Consider the following 24,884-nt stretch of genomic DNA (forward strand, 5'->3'; position numbering starts at 1 on the left):
GAATATTACACTTATTAGTGCCTATTACGCTCGCCGTATCTGCCGATGCACATGGGAACCTTTTGCAATAAGATCCACAAACATTTTTACACGTTGTTCCGAAATAGTGATAATGTAACGTTAACGAAAAATAATTAGCACGCTAATAACTAGTTTTCCGTCCAGTGAATACTGTCCGGTGATCGATAATAATAATTATTCGTTTGAACGTTACAAAATCCGATCATTCGAATACATCATCGACAAAAACAACAAATAATAATAATATATCACCGAAACATGTACAATAATAAATAACCTATATAATACACCTTACCCAACAACAGTATTTGTGTGTGATTATTCATTGTTTACATGTGAGAAAATAACGTCGTCTTCATTCACATGTGGTACGCTCTATACAGAGCCATTCAACCTTGATAATAATATTATACGTACAATTAATGAAACTTGTATCAATTGTGCCCCCGCTAAAATTCACGTTTTTAATTATTTACAATATAAATTATTTTGTATTCGCTTTTTCAGAATTATAACTCACAAAATAACGTAGGAGATAATGTACACAACAATACGATAATAAAAATGACAAGAATTCATGAGGTGAAATTATTTATAATATTTTATTTTACCCTAATCGGAACCTCACTTTTTCATTTTCAAAACGTACGACAACCAAGTACCGTTTTACGTCGTTTTTACGAATATTGAATATATTTCATATTATAGAAACTCGTGATGTCGATACATTCCCGAATATATTGCTGTAATATTGCATTATACGACGAATACGAACAAGCGGTGTAGTTCGTGAACTTTAATGGGGTTGAAGTGGGAAAAATCAGTAGAAAATGTTATACGCTCACGAATCGCTGTTGGTAAGGCGACCAGTAAAACAGATACAGTAATACAATACAACGCTATTATCGTATTGTATCCAAGTACACACGGTGCTAGCGACTGTGGGTCCAGCACGAAAAATAAAAACAAAAACATAAATATTCGTATACTTATCGCACTGGCAGATTACGGTACACGTGTATAATAATTATGTCCTGTACGTATGCGGTGGTTACGGTTACGGTACGAGATATAATCACTGTCACGCGCGTGGACTATCGACAGTGTTTGAAAATAGTTTTTTTTTCGCCATAGGTACTGATTTTTCTTATTTCGTTCGGTTTTTAGTGGGCTGGCCGGGTGGGTTATCTTGTTTCGGCATAGTCGTTCGCTACCAGGTATCCGAAGAATTCCGTCGATTTCTACCAAACCTGGCGGTGATTGCACTGCACTGCACAACGCACGCACGCGTAAATGCGTTTCGCCCACGACAGGACGGTCCACCATCGAATTGGGTGGGAGGAGTTGACTGTTACGATGACGTCGATTAATTATATTGAATGAATTACCGTAACATTTTGATCTTGTACTTAATATTACTGTTACACGTTTTTATTATCACGTCCAGCGTTATTATTGTTTGTCAGTGCATTGAGATAAATGATAAAATTCATTACAGAAGAGAAATAATTCGAAAATAATTCAAGTAACTATTCAAGCGGTCAATATTCATCGTTCTCAGTGCATGTTTTCTTCTAGAAATATTTTTTTCAAGAATACAGTTTAACGAATTGGAAGAGAGTAAAAACCGCAAGAGCAGGAGCAAAGCATTTCACTCAAAATTCGCAACTTAATTTTAGTAACATAACACGAGATTCGTTGGGAAATGTTTGAACTTTGAGAAATCTTTAGCATATGTTCCACATATGGAACCGTCTGATCGCGGTAAATCCGACAAATCACTATAGAAGTAGAGATTTAGAGTCTTAGTGACGGGGTTTAGAGTTCGAACTGTGATTGCAGTGACTAGGCGACGGACAAACAGTTGCAGAATTTGTATGCACGGAGTAAAACAGTACAGTATTTACATGAATATTAAAATAAAAATTTAAATATACACGTGTGATAATGTTTTTAGACGCGTGTTCGATCGCCGCCACTGCCACCGAATGACCAGTGGCCGGCCAATCAAAAATTGTCCGTGCGAATAGTTTTGTTATAACGCACACGCATATTATAATAATCATAATAATAATAATAATAACATACGTACGCGTGCATATATTATACATGTATTTTAAACATATTATACGCACACACGTTATTTATTCGATCGCGGTTTTGTAATGATTTCGCATACAACGAGCCGACTGACGACCTTGTTTCGGAATAGCCGCGGCGAGCGCGCGCGCGATTACTATGCGGAACGGCAACCTGTGTGTGTGTGTGTGTGTATATACGAATTTGATTTTTTTTTTAATTTTTTTTTTTTTTTTGTCTGCTTTCCTAGGAAAAATTGCCAAGACGGATCCGATCGAAAACGTGTACGTCGCGCGTACAGTACACGTAATGTTATTAGAATAATAATGTTGTACCCATACCGTACGCACGACACGCGCAAGTCGAGCACCGTACATAATACAATATGTGTACGATTTAATATTATGCGATAAAACATTACATGTACGGTTATTATTGTTGTTGTTTATGCACCGTGCGCGGTTACGATATATCGTTGCGCGAACGAACGCGTTATTGCGGTTAGCGCGTAAAAACGCGCGCGGCGAGACGTTCGAACACACAGGCGACGGGCAGGTGGACGAACGGGGGAAAGCGATCCTCCGAACGATTAGCGGCAAAACTGGTTTCGGGATTTTCCGTCGTCACCGGCGGCGCGCGATGACGTCGACGACTACCCGGACGCGAAAAACCCCGGCATCGCGTCATCGGGTACCCCCCCCTGCGTCGCCGAGCACAGGTCGAACGCGGTTTTTCGTCTTTTCTCGGGTCCATCGACAATTTCACCGCGTGCTCAGGTGTCGCCCCTCGGTGATATGATGATTTTAATTTTTCGCACGTTTACAGATATCGATCAACGGCGCACGGGGCAAGTGCAAACGGTTTCGTGAAAAACGACGCGCGTACCCGCGTGATGTGCAAAAAAAAAAAGAAATGCGCGTACAGGGTGAATATAATACATTACGCGCAATCGCAATCCGTTTACGAGATATTTCACATAATATGAATACTAACTTTGACGACGCCAGGCACTGTGGATGTATACGATGTACGATGTACGTGTGCACGTATATGTAGAGACACTAATGGTCCGAAGAGCGCGGGACGCACATTTTCCGTTCGAAACGTAGTGTATACTTATTTTGTCTCGGATAAAACGGTTTTTTTTTATTTTTTTATTTTTTATTACCGATCGGGTCGCGGAAAGATATAACGATTACCGTGTTGTAAATACGAGAACGAACGCGTGCACGTTAAAACGATTCGCGGTTGAAAGTGACGCGAACGCGAAACGAGCAGAATTTTTTTAAAATCAAGGAAACGTACGAGGAGAGAAAAAAAACCGCACAGAATATAAAAAAAAAAATTAAAACAACCGACGAAAAGTGAACGTACCGGGAACGGACCGCGGCCGACGACAATTGGTAACTACTACTGCAATAGCGGTTCGGAAAGAACGGCAGTACCATCGACCACCATCGCCTTCCTCGATGGACCCCACCATTTTTTTTTCTCTTCCTTTCTTCGTCCAAGCGGCGAATGGCGTAAAACGCTATGCGGTCTACGCGTGTTTTTCCACCGTCTCCGTGTGCTTGCGTGTGTGCGCAATCTCCCTCCCCCCACCCCGGTCGGGTGCGCCGAGCGTTCGCGCGTACACGTTGACGACACGAAGAAGCGCCCGAGTTCCTTTAAACGCGATGTATTATATTATTCATGGTGTTGTGGACAGGTACGTCACGGTTAATGATCGGCGCGCGTTTTTTTTTTCAATAACCCTTTGTGCAGGCAGAAGCGCGTTTAACGCGGGCCAAAGAGGGCATTCGCCCCCCGGCGGCAAAATTTGAAAATATTTCGTTAGCGGCATTCGTATACTAATTTTTCACATATTTTTCGTAATAAATCAAATTTTCCATCAGTTTTTAAATATACTTAAATCTTTTAACTATAATAAATTGTGTTTACTTATACCTATTCGGCTATACATATATCTTATTCGAACGATTACAATATTAACACGCATTGATGTGTGTAAACACAGTTGATATTCGACGGACGAGAATATTGTTGTACATCTGCACAGACGTACACAGTTGTAGTAAATACAAAATAATAATACGTATCAACCCTATTAACTATAAATAGTTTATAGTTTTTCTTAATATCATACATTCATATCTACGATGAGATGGCAAAATGTGTGTGCCCCCGGTAGCATTACAACTTAGCACGGCACTGTATGCAAGTGTATCGCCCACGGAATCCTTGTCCCCACGACGTGTACGCACACCATCGTGTTCAGGGCCGTATTCATGAGGTTGTTCGGGGAGTCAACAGCCGCCCTTTTTGAAATATTTAACGGGATGGCAATGTTTTTACGGTAATTCCAAATGAAACCAAATCGATATTTTCGCATGTTCAGTGGGAAATTTTTTGTACGAACAAATAAAATTATATAAAAAATAAATATTATACTATAAAATCATTTATATCGTTCAGTAGCGTACAAAATGTATATCTATTTAAAAGTAGCTTATTTTATTGAGATAAAGGTATTGGTTTAATATTGATTTGTATACGGATGGAAAATTGAGGCCGAAATATATTAAATTATTTAAGGGTACCACCATCGGTCTTATACAAGACAATTTTATACAACTTTATTTATGTAATTGGAACTCGGTTATTATTTTGGACTAGATATTAATTACAAATATTTTGTAATAGTATCCTGAAATGGAGAAAATGAATTGCGAGCGGCTCTATAATGAATAGTTGGAGACACTTATTTTCGGTTTTACACTTCAGGGAAGAGGGGCGGCAAAATGTTGTTGTCCCTGAGCAGAGAAATCTTTAATATGGCCTTGGTGTTTAATCCATTTCGACAGGAAAGATTTTAATGTCGTTCGATTTAAGATGACCAGAAAAATAATAATTATTAAATTGTTCCTTATGAGAAAAATAAGAAACAAAAAATTGTACTTTTCCAGTATCGTTTTCATTATTATAGTCGGTACCAACGCGCCGATGACTCATGAAAGCCGTCAATCAAAAGCTAGAATGATCAAATGTATGAACGCGAATTCAGAGATATAAATCTGTTTGGTGCTTTTTCGGTGTCATAATTATATTCAGATTTCAATTATGTAATCTCCACGAGCTTAATATCGTCTATGAATTGTTATGTAACCGAAAATAACCGTGGGATTGTTATAAATAAAATTAGTAGCTCTCTAAACTATAAAGGAACGTATTTTTATTACAGATTTTACATTACTTTAATAATAAGTAGCTGAATTATTTGGCCTCACTCGAGAGGTATTACTTTACTATTTTAAAACAGAGAATTTACTATTTTGTTACAAAAGAGAATTACAGGTTCAACATAGTGCACTGTCGTTAAATTTTCCAATGATATCTTTTTTTCATTTATTTATATTGTATAGTTTACATATTCATCAATCGATGATTTTTATAATTACATACGTTTAATGTTTAAAGCATATAAATGAATACATAATTATTATTAACTGTTAGATAATTTTTGTTTAATATACTCGAAATGATGTGATAGTAAAATTATAATATGATACTCGGGTATGTCTTGTACGTTTTTATAACAAGGACGCCAATAAAATATACTTGAAAAATTTTAATTAAATCGTAATTAAATCATTTGGATTTAAATTTTGGGGCTTATAAAAATATTATTTACAATTAATATTTTAACAACGAAATTTAATCATTGTCTTATTCCGTTAATAAATTGTATTTTATATGGTAGTTAGTTGTTGAATACACTAATCTTATGACGCAAAATATGTTAATTTTGATTATTGGTATATTAAATATGTATGATTATTAAAAGTATTCATATTTGCAACTAAACCATTATAAATCACAGTGATACTTAGTAAAATGGTTTTAGCCTAATCTAGTAAGAAGTGCAAACTTAAACATTAGAATGGTATGAAAACATGGTAATTACTAAAAATATTCTAGCATTATCAGTTGTTCCATATTATTTTATATTGTTAATTATAACTGACGAATAAACATTTTTGATTAAAATCGAAATAACTTAGAACTATTAAAAACTGCATTATTATTTGCTTCACTGAACCCACATTGTATCTACCTGCACGATTAATGTACTCGTAATTACGAATCTATCATGGAAAACCGTAAAGCTGTAATCAAAAATTGTTTTCGTATTATTTTACCGTAACAAGATTGTAACAGGCCGATAAAAAAATATTAACCTTGAAAAAATGTTTTGGTTTGTGACGAATAGACTATTCAGATAAAATCAGCTTTGTGATTAATAAGTACACATCGTGTATTTTATTTTACTATAATATTACCCATTTTATAACGAGTTATTTTTTGGAAATATTTTAATCATATAGATACTTGTATTTATTTATGTCTATTATATTATACAAAAAGAAAAAAAAAATTTTAAAACATAACAAAAGTAATAATTCTACAGTTAACCAACAATTTTAGTAATTTTAGATAAAAGTTAATATATTTAATTGATCATTAAAAAATACACTTTATAAAAATCAAAAACTAATTAGCAATAAATTACGAAAAATATGTTGATGCATTTAAAAATAAAATTAAAAATAAAATAGAAACAAATTAATTCACATAAGTAATAAATATTACTGTAATCATTTTTTTTTTTTTTGAGGTTAAATATTTATCTGTAGCTATCTTAATAAAAATATATGTTTAAGGACAATACAATTTTAATCGTAAATCATTGTTAAAAGTTGGTTAATTAGGAAATCAAAACCATTATAGCTCAAATAATCTAGTAATTATAACTTGATTGTAGTGTTTCAAAAACTTGAAATATAGATAAATCATTAAGGCCGATGTGTAAGTAATAGAGTCAAATTGACTGATTTACAAAATATATTTTGTAATAACTTGATTTACTCGCTCATAATGTGTAAAGACGTTTATTTACTTAACAAATCGTAATTATATAATATGTGTATTTTGTTTTATAATTTATAAATACATGTATATATATTATGATAATAATATGAAATTAATGATCAACTTCTTGTGTTTATATAAGAAACAATGATATATAGTATAGTAGTAATGCCAAAAAACTATAAACAACTTTCATTGTTTTATTATCATTATATTAAGACGTCTCGTTATTAGAGTTGAAAATAATTAAAGAAAATATTAAAACATTGTAAATATATGATTGTCCTTTAAAACATTTAGTTGTTAGGTGTTATACCGTCAGTATTCTCACTAATTTAACATATAGGCTATAATGTGTGTTAAACAAAATAATAACCGGCTAATAATCAATAATAATTACATAAATGTCATGCTATATAAATAATAAAATGCATGTGTAATACCACTAATACCATATACATGACCATGTATTTGATACTTTATGTACGCGTACTTATATATACCTAATGTACATACTAAATTGGAAATTTTAACTCTCTTCACTTATTTCCATAGTATAATATGAATAATATTGCAATGGCAAGGTATTATAGTAGATTCTCGATAATTCGACAAATGTCAGACTAGGAACTGATGGATTCACGAAATGACCGGATTATTGGAGTTTCACAAAAAAAACGTATTTTTACTTATTGGAAAACTTAAATTTATCTTATTAAAACTAATAAATAATAGACGATTGTTTTATAATTTACCAAGAATTAATACTTTGATGGTACAGGTTTAAAAAAATTAACAATTTTTTTTTCTTTCAAATTATACTTTTAAGACAACATTTGTGCTAAAATACTGCAGGATTACCGAGAGTCTGCTATTATATCAGTATAGACACCTCGATGTGAATTTGAATAAAATCACTAATAACGCATGCGTATTAAATAAAAAACAATCTATGATTATCAAAGTATTATCCGTTTATATATTATGCAGTAAACGTATAAATGTATAAATGTTTGTGTGTATTATCAACGTCATCTCATTAGCAGAGATTTACTTCGTCCGACCTTTGTAAATTTGTTAAAAGTGTTAACTTCCTTGTAAAAATTCCTGAGTATTTAAATTCCATATGATATTGTCATTATTATCAAGAAATTACATATATATATGTGTGTATAATTATTAATTACGAAAATAAATATTAGATTGCACAATATTTGTTTTGTCCAAGACCATTGAATAATTTTCACTTTTAATACGTTTAACTGACAACAACTGTAAAAAGTGTTGTATAAGACCAAACACTCACGTGATCAATGCGACCAACATGCAGTGACATTACACTAATAAACTTGTAATCCGTATTAGAAGCGTAAATCGAAGATAGAATTTTGTTTACTATTACCGATTAAAAAAGAAAGATAGAATGGGTGATAGAGGTGAAGAGGGGATATACACTTGATACCCGAATCTTGTGTAAATATTACGTGCATGAATATAAAATGTGTAAAATATAATTTAGAATGTAACACGCCTTAAACTTCACGACAATATTGTAGTCAGTTTTCACGCGTTTGTGTCTAGAATTTTCTCAAGTTTGTTTCTTTTTGGAATTATGAACAACGCAGTGATTGGAAATACACGTCATAGACAATCGTTTAAAACTCTTTTGCATCAATCTCCAGTATTTCTGATCATGCTGTACTTTTTTTTTCTACGGTTAAAAAGGCTTTTCAAGATCATCCCATCTCACTACCACTTCTCCGTCCTTCTCTATCCATTGCTCTTTGTTTCCAATTTGTTCCTCCCCTAGCGATCGCACATTCTTTTCGTCTAAGTCTTCCCATCTTGATTTGGGTCTTCCAAGCGGTCTTTTACCTTGCGGATTTTGTTCCATCACTGCTTTAATTAATTCATTTTGGCTCCTCCAAGCGTGGTCTGCCCATTGGAGTCTTCGCTTTTTTATCACCTTAGTTATGATTGGAATACAATTTCGAGCTCTGTATTATTCCTTCTTCTTTTTCTTCTTTCTTTTTGTTACTGTATATCATTACGATTAAAAATCCGATAGTTATGCGCGCAAAATTGATAAGACAACGTCATCAGCTTGAAATCTGTACACGGATCAGTCCGATCAGAACGAAAAGATATGGTAGTGGAAGTGTTTGGTCAAATGGTTAACTACAAGCAGTTATTCGTTTGATTACCCGTCTACTCATTATAATATTATACAAGAACAAATATGGTCAACCGCGGATCGTCTTGTCCGTTTATTTTCGTGTATGACCCGATGGTATTTATGAATTATTGACCCGTACTTGCTGCAAGATCGCGCATAACCCGTTTGATGAAAAATTCGAAAAAAACGAGATATTCTCCGACGGAAGTGTGCTCACCACGTGGCCATACGGACCACGGTAATCGCTGACATTGTACATTTTTATTATGGACTATGAAGGCATTATAACATCAACTCGATGTTTATAATATTACATTTCGATGGAATCCCATATTTTATTGTTATCACGTGGTGCACACTGTTACAAAAATAATGATAATAGTAATAAAAATAATAGACACGACATTCGCGTGACTAAAGTCTTGTGCGTATGTAGAATTTCAAGTAATACATTATTTCGATAAAATTATGATTATAGTCAATGCGGTATTCGATGGCGACGACCGATCGACGGACCGACGGCAGTGGCCATTCGAAAAACGACATTATTGGTATGCAAGTTGTATAATAATATAATTACGACGATCGTATACATACATAAAAACATATTAATATATATATGGCGGCGACAGAGGTGCTCAAAGCCCAATTTATTTATTTTTTCATGTGTACCAGGTGTACACTGTATAATATACATGCCGCGGGAAACCTTAACATCGATTGTTGATCGAAATTAAGAAAGAAAACCGATTAAAATTGATTTTCTGCTCCACACACGTTGGGCCTAAGAACTATTTAAACTGAGCTTTTACGAAACCTTTCAGACTACGTTTAAACAGATAAGATGTTGTAGCATTACGCCATGTAAGTATTAAGCGGTTTAAAAGTTTGCTATTCTTCCGTTACATAAATATTTTCAATTACGGTTTTCAATTTTGTACAGCTAATGTGTTTAAAAATGTATTTTCTCACACCCTCTGTAGACGGTGTGAACTTTTTATATGTCATGTTTAATCGGCAGGTTTTAATGTCCATAGAAATATTTTGTTTGCGCTACTAATTATTTTTATAATTTATTCCCGAGTAATGTGATAATTCAAAAATTAAACTATTATGATTCTTCAAGTGGACAAACAGCAAATATTATAAAAACGTATTTATTTTTTTTTTTTTTGTTTTAAATTAATATCGAAAGATTACTGGGCCTCACTGAGAAAAACTCGTGTGGAGGCCCTAAATATATGATGATATCCAACACATAGCTTTCGACAAGTTTTTTAATCGATCATCTTCACTTGGGGTGATGTATATTATCAAATTTAGTACGATTTTATGACAAAATCTTAGGGTTTAGACATATGGTTGCGTGAAGGGAAATTTTTAACATGGACTCATAAATCGTATACTTTGTAGTGTTCGAAGTGTGTACGTACTAGATGACGGGACAAAAAAAAATCCACAGTAAATTTTTCGTTACACGGAAGTCAACATAAACGCGGCCCGTCTAATTAATAAGCTTGTGGTTCCAAAGGCCACGTCCGTAGCGGTGGGTGAAAGCGTGCGTGAAGGTCTCCGTCGACGCGGCGAATTATTAAAGATTATATTATTTTCCAAGTCATTTCCACTCTTCCACTCTCTCTATCTCTATCTCTATCTCTCTTTCTCACTATCTTTCTCTCTCTACCTCTCTCTCACCATCAGCCACTCACTCACTCTTTTTTCTCTCTCTCTCATACACACACACACACACACACAATCAAATACACACGCTGTCCACGGCGTACATTCGTACACGAATAGATTATAAATAATACGTATAAACAACGTATAATACAACGTGTATTGTATTTCCCTCTCGGTGGAAAACGTTCTCCGGCGATGGTGCCGGGGTCGCAGTGCACCGACAAAATCGGACAATACAAAATGTAACCATTTGACCCACTTTCCGTGATAACGCGCGTTTTCCCGGCCTGGCCCGAGAATGGAAATCGTACGCGCGCGCCACACACGTCGTTGTCAGCCCGGACGCACGCGTGGCTGACGGTGGCGGAGCAAAGATTTATAATGCGACACGGAACGCACATGGCTCCACTGCATCCGCCACATTATTGCGGGACGGTGAAACAGTATGCGTAACACCAGCCGTACAAACGCTCGGACCTACAGGGATTTAGGCCTTTCGAACCTTTTTCGAGTCCCATCTCTCCAACAAAAATGTTCGCTGATCAGCAGGTATATTACGATTTAACTAAAATTATAACCCATTTGACGAAAGCCCTGAAACCGCTTGCTGATTTGTGAACATTCAGGGTTATGAACTCAAGTCTGGACGAGCAGAACCCACGTCTACCGCCTATAGCGTTTCACGTTGGATTTTATACGTGTAAACTGCTACTCAATAAGAATAATATTTTCTAGAAAAATTTTTATATTTTGTCTTGTGTTAGGACTAACTCATGTACTACGTACGAAAATAACATGGAATTTTTAGGTATATAGCACGCGAAAAAATTGAAATAATTCAAAATATAGCACAAAAATAAACGTAAAAAATTCAAAGAAACAATTTATTTAAATTTTTAAAAGTAATAATATTCCTTATACTTTCAATTTTTTTGTCGATAATTTTTTTATGCTCGTGAAAGTTTATTCTCCATAACCAATTTCGTTAAAATCGAAGAAAAGAAGTCTTTGACCGATTAAACAATTACTGCTTGTGTTTCACTAATAATAACAAATTACACACCAAATTTTTACCCCCTAAGAAACAGTATAAAATGATTAAAAATATAAAATAAATTTCAAGGATATTTAATAAAACATCGTTTATAACATTATAAAAAAATATATACCTACTTAATAAAAATAATGTGATTAATCTATAATTTTATTTTCATTCTTAGAAAATATAATTTCCTTCGGACACATGAACGTTTTCAAAACCTTGATTGAAAAACTTTGACACTTGACCTAAAAAAGGTTCGCAACCTCTGTTACATAGTATTAGAATACAAATAAAAACCTAAAGTCCGATTTTGAGACTCGCGTCTCGTATCGAAATAATTACCATTCTTCGGTTTTGTAGACTGTAAACTTTTTGAAATGTATGACATCACTGTCAATGAACTGTGAAACCCATACGTGTGTTTGACTTGAGGAAAGGAGAACGAAGAATATTATCAAGTTTGAATGAGTTGGTATTTATGGTTTCTTCGAGTTGTTACATAAATCGATTTCTTGTGGACCTACTGTGTTCGCGTATACACACTGTTACATTATAATATCGATACGCATATGGGACATTTGGAATAAATTATGTAGTGCGTAATATAAATATGGTTAAGTGTGATCGCAGTGACATAAGATTGGTTTCAGAGATTAATAATTGAATGAATTAAGTTACGAATGGTTTATTTACAAGTATTAATTCCACGAAGCAATACCACGCAGTTAACGTTTTAACGTGGAATAATTGTTGTATAGTAATATTAAATACAAAATTAATTCAAAATTTAAATTTTTATTAAAACTTTTATAATTTTGAGGTTCGTAATAAAATAATACGGGCGTACGTATTTATATAAAAATGGAATGTAACCTAAATAGAAACTGGTTATACGATACAAATGCTATTTTTTTTAATTGTAGCGCCAACAAGATGTTTTGCTTTAGTTTGTATAACTATAAATAATGTATACGCAATGTGTACAATGGTTTATGTGTGTTTGAATCAATATTCTTTTAGAAAACTGAGGCAAAATGAGGTCGAACCCTTACAAAGGAACGCGTATTTGTCATTATTTCAAGTGTATAGTGTAGTGCTCGCACGATTGATGAAAACCCTCTTTTAGCCTTTGTAATTCGGTTATTTCGACTGGAGGAAATTGTTTCGCTTGCAATAAACAGTTTTGTACTTGTTAGAAATATCTAAATAGGTTTTCAATTTGACAAATATTTTTGTCTCTTCTTCTACCAATTGCGATTACAACCTTTATAATTCGTACGATGTTTTGACTAAACCGATCAAAACGAAAAAACATACGGTTATAATAACAATTTAATTTTTATCGACCATTTTTGTTTGCCAATTACAAGGAGATGATGGAGAGGAAAAAATTACAATCGCATAGGTATTGAACAGTTACACAGAAAACGACCGCGGAACCTCGACGAATGTGGAAACGACGCGTAGGTACCTATTGGAATTCCAAAATCAGCGCTTCACAACACGTAGACACAATATTTTCGAGTGTTTAATTTCAAACGGTCTATGGACGTGAAGTTTGATGATAATGATGGTAATAATGATGATGTAAGCTTTTCGGTGGAGATTGTAGCGCAAAACGGAATTTTCGTACTGAACTTGTGTACGCCCTCGGCCCCTCGGCGAACGCGCGTTGTACGGAGTGTGTTCGTTTTTTTTTGACCGCGAACCCGTACCCGCGTTTTCGTTTGACGTGCAAGCTGCATGCCGTTCAGATGGAATTACGTACCGATACGTATTTTGTAATAATATTTAGTGTGTTCCGCGCAAATTAAGATATCGCATTTGAGCGGACGGCGTTAAACAAATCTTACGTAAAACCGAGTTGAAGGGTCCGCGGACGGAGGACTTCGGTGCAGAAGTTCGTCGTCGCCGGGGAAAAATAAAGCGATGAAGCAATAACAATCACGTCGGTGGCCGCGTGGACCGTAATTCCAATAACAGTAATAATAATATGTAATAATGCTATAACATAACAAGACGAAGGGAAAAAACAAACGTGTGACAACACGCGGGAGAAGAAAAAAAGAGCTTTCGCCATAGACATGAGTGCGTGTGTGCGCGTGCGCGTTGCCTCAAAAACGAATTATTATCGAATTACCTTCACGGTCACTACGTCCGAATACTTTCACTTTTTAGCCGCCGTAGCTCGTGTGGCCGCGCGCGCGTCTCCCGCGCCATTCGTCTGGGAAATGTTTGTACTATTACGCGGCGATACGCTCGAGGAAGTCGCTCCACGAAATCACATCAACAACATCAGCGCAGTTGTAAACGTACGACCGTTGCGCAGCGTTCAAATACGATTTTTAATCGATACGACGTGGAAGACGTTTCCCTCCCCCTCCCAATTAACTATACCATTTTCGGTTTTCTTGGCTGAAAGGAAAAAAAAAATACAATCCTCAACAGTTCTATCGTTGTTTTCGGAAATATGATAATCATGTCCGATCGCAGCGTTCAAACTCTTTTCATCACCGCCGTTAATCGGAATGTTATCGCCGTGCGGGTCGCATATAAGCATAGTGTACATTGTTAGAGAACTCAATGAAAACACTGTTCTACGATTGGCTCTAATCCCAATGGGATTAGATAACATTCGGTATCAATTATCTGTTATCAGTTATCAAATTTTATTTCACGGAAATTATATTTCCAAAAAAAAAAAATTATTTATTTATTAAAATATTTAATAATTAATAACTAATAAAAATATAAAATAATAAATGCTGTTATGTATTATAAGACCCTTAAAGTATATATAAAATATTTAATATATTAATTGGTATCTCTATTTGGTAGATAAATTTATATATTTTAAATTTAATATCAAATTTTTATTTCAGGATAAAACATTGTTTCAAAAAAAATTTGTTAGTTATGATAAGTAAAAATAAAAAATAATAGAAATAATTGTAAATAATATAATCATATCAACAAATAACATAAATTAAAATTGTGTACAACTGTTCAGTCTGTAAAAATCTAAAAAATAAAAACTGTAAAAGACTTTATTAGCAAACAATTCGTTGGTCATTCGGAATACTGGAGTAATAGTTTCAACGATTAAAATTTAACTCCCCAAATTCAGAAATCTAATTATTGATATCTTCCATACACGATATGTTTGATCTGATGTTAACGGTATTCCCAATTTCTTCAACAATGTCATTTGTATATTTTTTTGGAAATATAATTTTGTCAAATTTCAAATTCCAAATAAAAGTTAAAATTTTAAAAGCATTAAAACATCTTTAAAATATTCAAAATTCAGAAATTTGATGACTGATAATTTTCGTGATTTATGAAATTCAGATAATTAATAGCGAAGTCGTTATCTCATTGGGATTACAGCCAATCGTAGAACAGTATTTTCATTGGGTTCTCTAATAATGTACACTATGATTGTATGCGTGCGGGTCAACTAACTCGACGCCGTGACCGCGGTTTTCGACGTCGTCACCGCTGCAGGACGATTATTGTCCGCTGCACCGGCGGTCGCACACATACTCGGAACGAAGGTTCAATGGGGTCAAACCTCCCCCAATCGTACGATCGCCGAAACGCGTACCACGTGCAGCACATAGACTTTTTCACGTGGCCGTCTGGACGACAATGCGCGGTCATAAGCGTTTATTTTTTTTTGTTATAACATCGCTATGGCAAATCGAAATAAAAAAAAAAAAAAAAACGAAACGTTTCAATCGTCGCGACGGTCGCCGCCTTCTCTCGCACGCGACGTCCGACGGTCATTGTGTTACGCTTACATAACACGCGGCCGCATCGCATTCGACGAAATTCCGTACGCTCGTCGGAGGTCATACGGTAGTGTACAGTAGTGATGTTTATAGGGGAGGGCCTAGTGAGCTACAGCCCCCCCCCCACGAAATGTTTTAAAAGACTTACAAAATTATTTTAAACGTATTTTAATGATGCTTTATGCTTATTTAGAATTTGCATCCAACGTCAAATCGTTTTGGGACATTCTGTAAATGAAATGTAGTACCTACTGTGTCTTGTTAGTAATTCATAGATAGCAGTGGTAATTTAACTCTGTCCATAGTAGCCCCTCCCGAAAATATTTTCTGTATACGCCACTGGTGTACAGTATAAACGGTTTCTACGCCACACGCCGTAAATAATGTTGTGACAATATTGTCGGGCGTTGCGTGCGTGTCGTGAAAACAGATCGTCGCACGACGAACACGGACGTGGTACGCACAATCGTGTCGACATCGAAAATGGAACATTTCGGGCGGCCGCCGCGCAATGTTACGATTTGGGAATGTTTACAACGCGTAATGTTTGCCGATCGGTTGGAATGCGATTTTCGACCGGGTCGATAAAATAAATCTACGGTATAAGTTAAGAATGATTTCGGGCCGGTTTGGTACGTCACTGGCTCGTACGTGTATTGTTGTATAATACGGGTTATACGTAACCGATATTATTACGATCCGCGGCGATCACGTCAAAACCGTTTGCTTTCGGTACCGAAAAACTTATCGATTTCATCGCGATCAACTTGTCGAACAATAAACGTTCGTAATCGTGTCCTTTAAGTACCCTGTATAAACTGATTGAAAATGCAGTGCTATCGACTAACGAACTTCTCTTTGTTGTTGTAAATGAACCATCCGGCGTTACAGTTTTCGGGTCAACAACCAGCAAGCTCAGTTTTTTATTATGATTTAACCATGTAAACACGTCGTGAAACAATAAACCTGCAGCTGCGGTATGACGATCGAACGTCTTACGCGATGCGGTTGGTGTTTCTTTTTTACTTTATTCCACTATAATGGTATCGGATGTTCGCAAAACAATATTATTAAAATACCTAGCTGTTGTTAAGAAAATAATTATAAGCATTTCGCTTTCGCTACAAAAAAATAAAAAAAAATAAAAAAATATTCCTAAGCATAATAATATTATAATTATGTTTTCAATTGGTATATAATTTATGTAATTATTAGTTTTGAACTTCTAGTCATGTACACATAAAATACAACACATTTGTGTAAATTATAAGCATCTACGTGGTTCTACATACAATTATAGTTAAAGATATTTTAACCTTAAAGAACCTAGATGTAAGTTCATGTTTTAAATTTTTAATTCGAAAATAATTCGTCATGCACGATTCAGATTTAAGAAAAATAAATGTAGTAAATAAGGTGAAAAAAAAAATAAAAAAAGAGAATAAAAGTATTATTTTCTAAATATTTATTTAGATTTTTAATTTTTCATATATTTACTCTAAGAAATATTTCTAAACATTTTAGAGATCCACTTAAGTTATTAAATTTGATAAAGAGCTTTTATTTAGAAATCCATCGATTTTGGGGTTAAGAAAAGAATTATTTGTAAATTTATTATTATTCACAAATATTCTTGGATAAAATAATATACTTTATAGAGTGTAATTATTCTTTTATAAATGTATACGAAATGTACTTAATATGGTAATAATGTGCGATGTAAGATTTTAATTCAATGTTTTACGATTAAAAATTATATTTATGATTATACTACGTAAATACTTTGCGTTGGCAGTTCAGGAAACACGTAGAATTTCGTATAAGTAAACAAAACGAGAAGCAAAAGAGACAAAATGAATAATTATCCGTAAAATAATTGGCCCTGACCCTCTCGTAATACGTCGTTGGTATGTTATGTATAGACATGTAACATGTTTGTCCAACGTGATTGTTTATTAAGGTGTCAGCTGAAACGTATAGGTACTTCAATAAACAAAAAATAAATAATAAACCACAACGGTTAAAGAACAATGTCGTATTTTTTTTTAATATTTTTAATATGCGCGATGAAAGTTGGCCGAAAAACGTTTGTTTCTAAAATGTTTTGTTTAATCGTAAAATATTCTTAAATATGTATACATAGTTTATTCACACGATTATAATTTATTATAAATGATATTTACATTTTACACGTTTTGCAATTTCATTAGCAGAAAATCAATCAAAACTGTTTGTTTCCAATTATGCATTGGCCGATGGTTGCTATCATATTTAGTGATATTGAAGATTCAGCCAAATGTTAACACTGAGACGCGTGATTAAGTTTCATTTTATTGGAATGAGGAAATGCCGTTTAGTCCGACGTAAATCAAATTTAATTATTCAACTTGACTGTGTACGGTTGTTAATCAAATTTGATGACGTTTACCAAATTACTGTGTATAATGTTTATTATGTTTTACACTTGTGTATGTATATATAAAAATAATAAATCATAAAACCATTTATGACATCTATTGTAATGGATGTCCTCATCTGTATTTATTTTATGTTTAGTTTGGTTCAGTACGAAGGTTGTTTATTATTACTTCGGATTATAACATTCCGTCGGCTTATTTAATAAGGCGTTATGTAGTTGTTTTTTTTTTTTTACATAACAATTAGACATTCATAAGTTATACTTTTGTAATAAATAATTTTTGTTCCATGGAATATATTTTTTCAGTGCGAAAATTACTAGTTTGAATTATTACATTGTGTTTAGATTAAGATTTTCGAATAAAATCTTTTCTAGTGCATGATGTCTTTATTAACCTGATCATTCTATACAATTAAATTTAAATCAGTAATTATTGCGAGTGTTTTAATTAGCTAGCACAAATGGTATATTTTAGTTACCTAATGTGTAAAAACGGATACAATGTTAATAATTTTAATATCTAGGTATGTTATGATCACGAACGTTTATTAAAATAATATCTCTAACCTTCAAATCATATTATTTGAGGTATATTATCATCAAATATAAGACATTACAATATGTATGTGGGTAACTTGTTAAATTGTCTTGCACGTTTTATTCTTATACTAGTTATGTTACTACAGTCGTTCACATAAGCATTCATTTTTATTTTAATTAATATCAATATGACTTATAAAATGTTCAGTCAGAGTTCTAAAATTAGAATATCAATAAAAAAAATTAAAATGATAAACCGTGTTGTAACTAATTTGAAAATAATAACTAAAAGTTTTAAATATAATTATTATACAGCTATAATAATACATAACTTATGTCACAGGTGTGTGTTATAAGTGTAATTACAAGCAACATAAATAATAATTTATATATATATATATGTAGAAACATATTTATAGGTATTTGGTTAGTTTATTTTTACTTTTATCTCTTGATATAAAAAGAATAAAATGTTACAAACCTTTTCTAACGCTTAATGAATTTGTATATAAAAGAAAATGTCACTGAATAAAGTTAAAAATAAAACAAATTGCAAACACTCATACTATAGTGTGTCATAATGTTTGGAGTACCTATATAAAAATATAAATAAATAAACCACTAAAATAAACGAAGGTTATAACATAGATTTAAAATCAATAAAAACGTCTTTTAGAATTTATAGTCATCAACAAATGGTTAAGGCATATAATGCTGTTATACAGGAGTATGTGTTTACTAAGGAAATATTGTAATTAAATCGAAATAGACAAGGACGTCGTGAGCAATTATTATTTTTCTTTATATCGCAAAATTCTAATATTTAGATTTAACGAATATGAATTGTGATCATAATTACTTACATTGGCTCTACACTGTAGAATCTACAGCACTATAATATATTATATTATAATATAAAAGTTAGATGAAAACTGGCAAAAGAAACTATAAAAAGAACTTTTGTTTACTGACCTACATTATCATTGTTCTGTTTTGTATTAATCTTATCTGTGTACATATTGGTGAATAGCGATTTCTCGGGAAATATTACCGTGACTTGTGTCATTCAAACAAGGAGCATAACATAATACATTAGTACACTAAATACAGATTCCTTCAAATTGATTCACTGCGTTGGGTCGAAAAGTATGTTAACAAATCCCGGGTGAAATAATAATAATATCAAACATGATGATTGAATTACAATTATCGTTTGAATTCACTGTCACGAACTTAGCCTTTTAACTCCAACTAAATTGATTTTTCGTAACCATAAGTGTTGTTTTTACCAAAGTATTCGACAATTAATTTCTAAAACAAAATCAAAATTATTTGGTGACATTTTTAGATAAAACAATATTTTTTTCCGGTCTGATTGGCATTGCATTCGATTACATGTATAAATCATGACGTCAGCGTTGTGGACGGTCCTTGAAGGTCAGTTTATTACAATCTTGGATCAGTATTATATCAACTGACCACACATTTCTATTAAGTGCTCATTAATACGACTTCATATAGAGATATGAAGATATATTGTATAATTTTCTATACACCAAACACATAATATACATACTTATTCGTTATACGTAATTCATTGTGTATTTTTTGTATGTTTACATGAAATACCTATTGAAGTATTTTATTGTGATATAAGAGTTCGTTTTCGAAGTCCAACTGTTTTATGTCTGATAATTAGTAATCTACCCATATGTCTATTTGTTAAGGATTTCACATAAATTATTGAGTCACCGAACTGGCATTGGTGTACTTAAATGTTATTTGCTTTTACGTAAATGTATTAGAACTAATGATGGTTTGACTATGTGTTTGACTTAAAAATAAAGTAAAGAAAAAATAGCAATCTAAATACTTATCAACAAAGAATATTATTTTCTGTTTCAGTGGCGTATACAAAGGGAGATAGGGGTCAGATCCCTCCTAGGTCTTTTTTTAAATTTTATAAAATAATGTTCTTAGTGTGTGAGGGTGTTAGAAGTGTAAAAAAAATAATGATTTGTTTGTAAATGATCTACTAATCATAAATGTTATGTATATGCCACTGCTTTGTTTAGAAATCTAAATAACACATTTTAACGTCTAAAAACGGTGAAAATAGATTTGCTATGCCTGTGAAATATATTAAAGATGGAAATACGCGAAAAGTATATACGTTAGTGGTTATCTATATGAAAAAAAAATACCATCAGTTTTCTCTACCTGTAAGACACTGCGGAACATGTTAAAATATTGAACTCTTGGTTGTAGTAAAAATTCTGTATGAATAACTGAACGTTGTTAAAAAATATTATATCAGCGTTTAAATCAAAATAATTAACAGCTGTTATCAAATTCAATGAAAATAACATAAGTTAGGGTTAAGTTTTTAAAATTGAGATTTTTATAATAAAATATTGGTGGTAAAAAAAAAAAAATTAAAGTAAATGAAGGATATTCTTAAATATAAGAAATAAAGTTATTAAGTTGCACAACAGATTTACATTTCCAAAAATATACCAATGACTCACGGTTACATGAAATAAAAAATAAAATTTTGTAATATTACACGCACAAGGTACAGTTTGTTTGATGTTATCTACACGTAGATAACCAAAAGTTATTTATATTGATCCGGGCTATATATATATTATATGTTTTTGTTGGTGTGTATACATTCTTAATTTCGATTCTATCGGAATTATAGTTTCGAATAGATTCATTATTATACAATCATATACAAATCATGTTGTAGTGAACTAGTACTAAGTATGTGTTATATTTTTAATTATATCTCCCACACAACAAATCCTATTGCATATGGTTTTGTTTTGTTATCCTCTTTAACCTTTCACTTACGTTCACTTTTTTCTGTCTTTCAGTTCTTTAGTGTCTTCCGTTATCTGATGACATACTGATCTTATGCATCCGCACACGACATAAACTGATTTTAATCGAAATCGATGTCACTTTGGCTCTCTTTGTTATTCTTTAAATTTAGTATAGCTATAAGCGATTTTAAATTGAATGTTTCATCAAGTGAATAAGGTTGAATTATTGGTAAATTTCAAAAAGTGTTTGTTTTATAGTAATTACAAGAATTTGTAATACCATGTACTGAATTGTTTTGCAGAATAAATTTTAAATAAAATAAATTATTATGACGATTTGGATAAGTCCGAATAAATACATTCAAGTTACAACAGGTTTAGGTCATGACCCTTTTAACGAGAATTGACCTTCATGAGTGGCTGAAAAATGAGCTGCTGTGATTACCAAAGCGAGAACCTCATTTTGTGTCGAAACTACTGATAACAGATCACTGGCAGACTTTTTTCGCATAGTAAATACAATTTATGGAATAGCATTGAACTTAAATAAATTCAATCTATTTTGATAAAGACTTGTATTTAATGTATGATATTTTATAACATCTAGAAAAATTGTAATTATTGTGGTCGCTGAAGTAAAACGTACAATATTCAACGAGTTATAATATATATCGCATATATTATTATTAACCATAAATTATAATATTCTTTAATGGATCTTTTCACCTAAAATTAATTAGAAGGAATTTCCAATCATTATCATTAACGATTTGTTTTAAAAGAGAATTCCCAATAAAATATGTGTACCTATAATATTTGACTATTGTTATTGAATGCATCATTTCAAGCAAACCTTGACACCGATTATTAGCTTATCGGTTTCCGGTGATGAGAGCATAATATTGTCAACTGCAAAATTTGACTTTATCTTATCGATCTTATCGGTGAAAAATAAATGGATGTTACAAATTGCATGCAAATCGTATGGCTATGTCGTACAGGTTCGTGTTTGATTTAATATTCAGCTCTCTAGTTTAAAGGAAAATTATGTTTTTACTATAATTCATCAATACCGAGAAATTTCGAATAATTATTTTAATTTACGAATAATTAAATAAGTACCAAGGAACAATATTATAGTTGTGCGCGACGAGAATAAAAATCACAGAATTTTGAATATTTAGGTATAAAATTCAGTTTTCGTTGAAATACGTTCACTGTGAGTGGTGATCGCTGTTTATAGTCATTTTACCCAGGATCATAATTAACTTATCGCGTTAATCATAAAAAGAATAATACATAATGCGCATGTGCAAGTACGGTACAAATATTGTGAGAAACGATTACGATGTGTTTGAGCCGTGAACATTAATGTATAGGCAAATCAGTATACTGATGTGCACTAGGATTTTCGTAGACGAGCGGCGAAAACTTTAAATCGTACGTCTTTTCCCCCTTCTCTCTCCCTCCACCGAGAACACCATCACCTCGGACGGTTCCCAATTGGCCTGTGTCGACGTGTCGGACGAGCAGAAACGACGAAACGTTATTATTTTTTTGCGACCGGTTCGCATGCGTACAGGAAACTCGTACGCGATTCGCACGTGAATTAGTATTTTTGGTATCGATCGACGAGCGAGCGCGAAAAAGGAGAAGAAAAAAATAAAAGTCGAACGTCTTGAAAACAGGAAAAAAACGATCAGGTCTCACGGCCGACACCCCGAAACCAGCTTTCCCGAGGGCCGGTGGCGGTGGTGGGGGCGCGCTCGTCGTCCGTGGCGTAACAAACCGGTATCGGCGCGCGGTGGTCGTCCCCCTTTCGGACGCGCTGTCGATTTCTTCTTCCGTTGCGTAACGTCGTGCGCTCGAACACGTACACACCGCGTGAGGCGGTGAGAGCATTGCCACAAGAAAAATACGAAAAAATTAATAAATTCCAAAGATTTTCACGCGAAACGAGGAGGATAATAACGCGAGTAAAGACTATAACGCACCCGGGACTCACCGCTACGATTATGATTTTAATAATAATAGTAATACGGTGTTCGAAACGGTTGCCGATGATCATTGCCGTGACGTGGTCGCGTAGACTTGAACGATCGCGGCGATCAGGGCGTCACGCCGCAGCACACAAACGCGAAAAGTAATCGTTCTAGAGAACAATCGCGACGTTCAAAGCGCGGTCCGGCGGGACGACCACGGTAAATACGTCTAGGCGCCGGTAAAAAAATCGTGTAACCCGCAATCGGCTTCCGGCCAGGGGCTCCGCGAAAACGTTTACGAGAACCGTGTTGCCCGCACGACGGTCAGATCGATCGATCGTCCGGCGACCGTCGGGCACGTTCCAAAGGGCGCATTACTCACGTCAGGCTAGAGCTCCAGCTGAACAGCTTGCGTATCTTGTCCTTGTCGTCCATGCCGGCGATCTCGGGGAAGAACTTTGACGGTTGCGCGCGCACTCGACGGGTTGTTGGTCGCGCGCGAAAATCCGTTTTACCGCGGTCGGTTTTCGAAAAAACGACGGAACCACTCGTAAGCTCGCGCGTAGAAACGCACTGACCGGTGTGTTGTTGGTGTGTCGCGTGCTTGCGGCGCGCTGGGCGTTTGGCGTGTACGGTTAACGTTCTCCTCGGACGGCAGTCACACGAGTGTCAGCGACGCGACAGTAGTGAAACGATTTGACGCGCGCGGGCACAGCGGGGCCGGTTCGCTGCGGTCCGTGCCGGAAGAATAATAATAACGACAACGTCCGTAACACAATAAACGCGTGTGCACCGTGCGAACGTCCGTGTACTGGTGGTGCGCGTTACGACGGCAGGTCGCGCGGGCCCAGCTCGTTTTCACTCGTTAGCGGCTTCCAACGATCCGGAATCGTCGCCGCGGTGGTGGCACTCTTGCGCGCACGTACGTCCGGGGAAGGTCGACCGGGTGTACCGGTTCACGTGCGCGACACATTCCTGCCGCGCGACGCGTTCCACGATGGTCGTCCTCCTGCGCCTCCGTTCGCTTTTTACCACCCGTTAGGTATTACTACCATCGTTATGTTATTATCGTTACGATTATTCGTACTTCGCGTTCTTTCTATCACTTTTTTTTTTTTTTTTTTTTATCGTACATAATTTTGTATAACGTGCACCAGCCACCGGCGGATCCGCCTAAAACTTTCAATGATTTCGATTTTTAGTGTTGTTTTCCAAACGATTGTTTCCAAACACTAAGTTTATCAATTTTATTTTTTTGTGTGCAATTTCGGCATGGTAGTCGCGGAACAGCTGAATTTTACGTACCGGTGTACTTTTCATAAACTTATTTGTATAAAAACAAAGGTTTTTTTCAAACTCTGCGGAAATGTAATCATAATTAAAAACGTGGG

General features: G+C 34.2%; 1 protein-coding gene across 2 annotated transcripts in view; it reads right to left on the bottom strand.

Moving 5' to 3' along the window:
* LOC112685421 (ABC transporter G family member 23) overlaps positions 1–24,320 on the bottom strand; it is a 47,524-nt gene extending 23,204 nt beyond the window's left edge. Inside the window, exon 1 of one of the 2 annotated variants that reach the window (XM_025557285.1) lies at positions 23,876–24,320. In XM_025557285.1, the coding sequence (XP_025413070.1) occupies positions 23,876–23,928 (53 nt within the window). In that variant the 5' untranslated portion in view covers positions 23,929–24,320. Of the gene's footprint in view, positions 1–3,093; positions 3,512–23,875 lie in introns of those variants that run through there. The other variant, XM_025557286.1, reaches the window with a different exon arrangement.
* Between the last annotated feature and the right edge of the window lie 564 nt (positions 24,321–24,884).

This window comes from Sipha flava, unplaced genomic scaffold (genome assembly GCF_003268045.1).
Source record: "Sipha flava isolate LNK unplaced genomic scaffold, YSA_version1 275_pilon_pilon, whole genome shotgun sequence".
In the NCBI taxonomy this organism is placed as follows: Eukaryota; Metazoa; Arthropoda; class Insecta; order Hemiptera; family Aphididae; genus Sipha; species Sipha flava.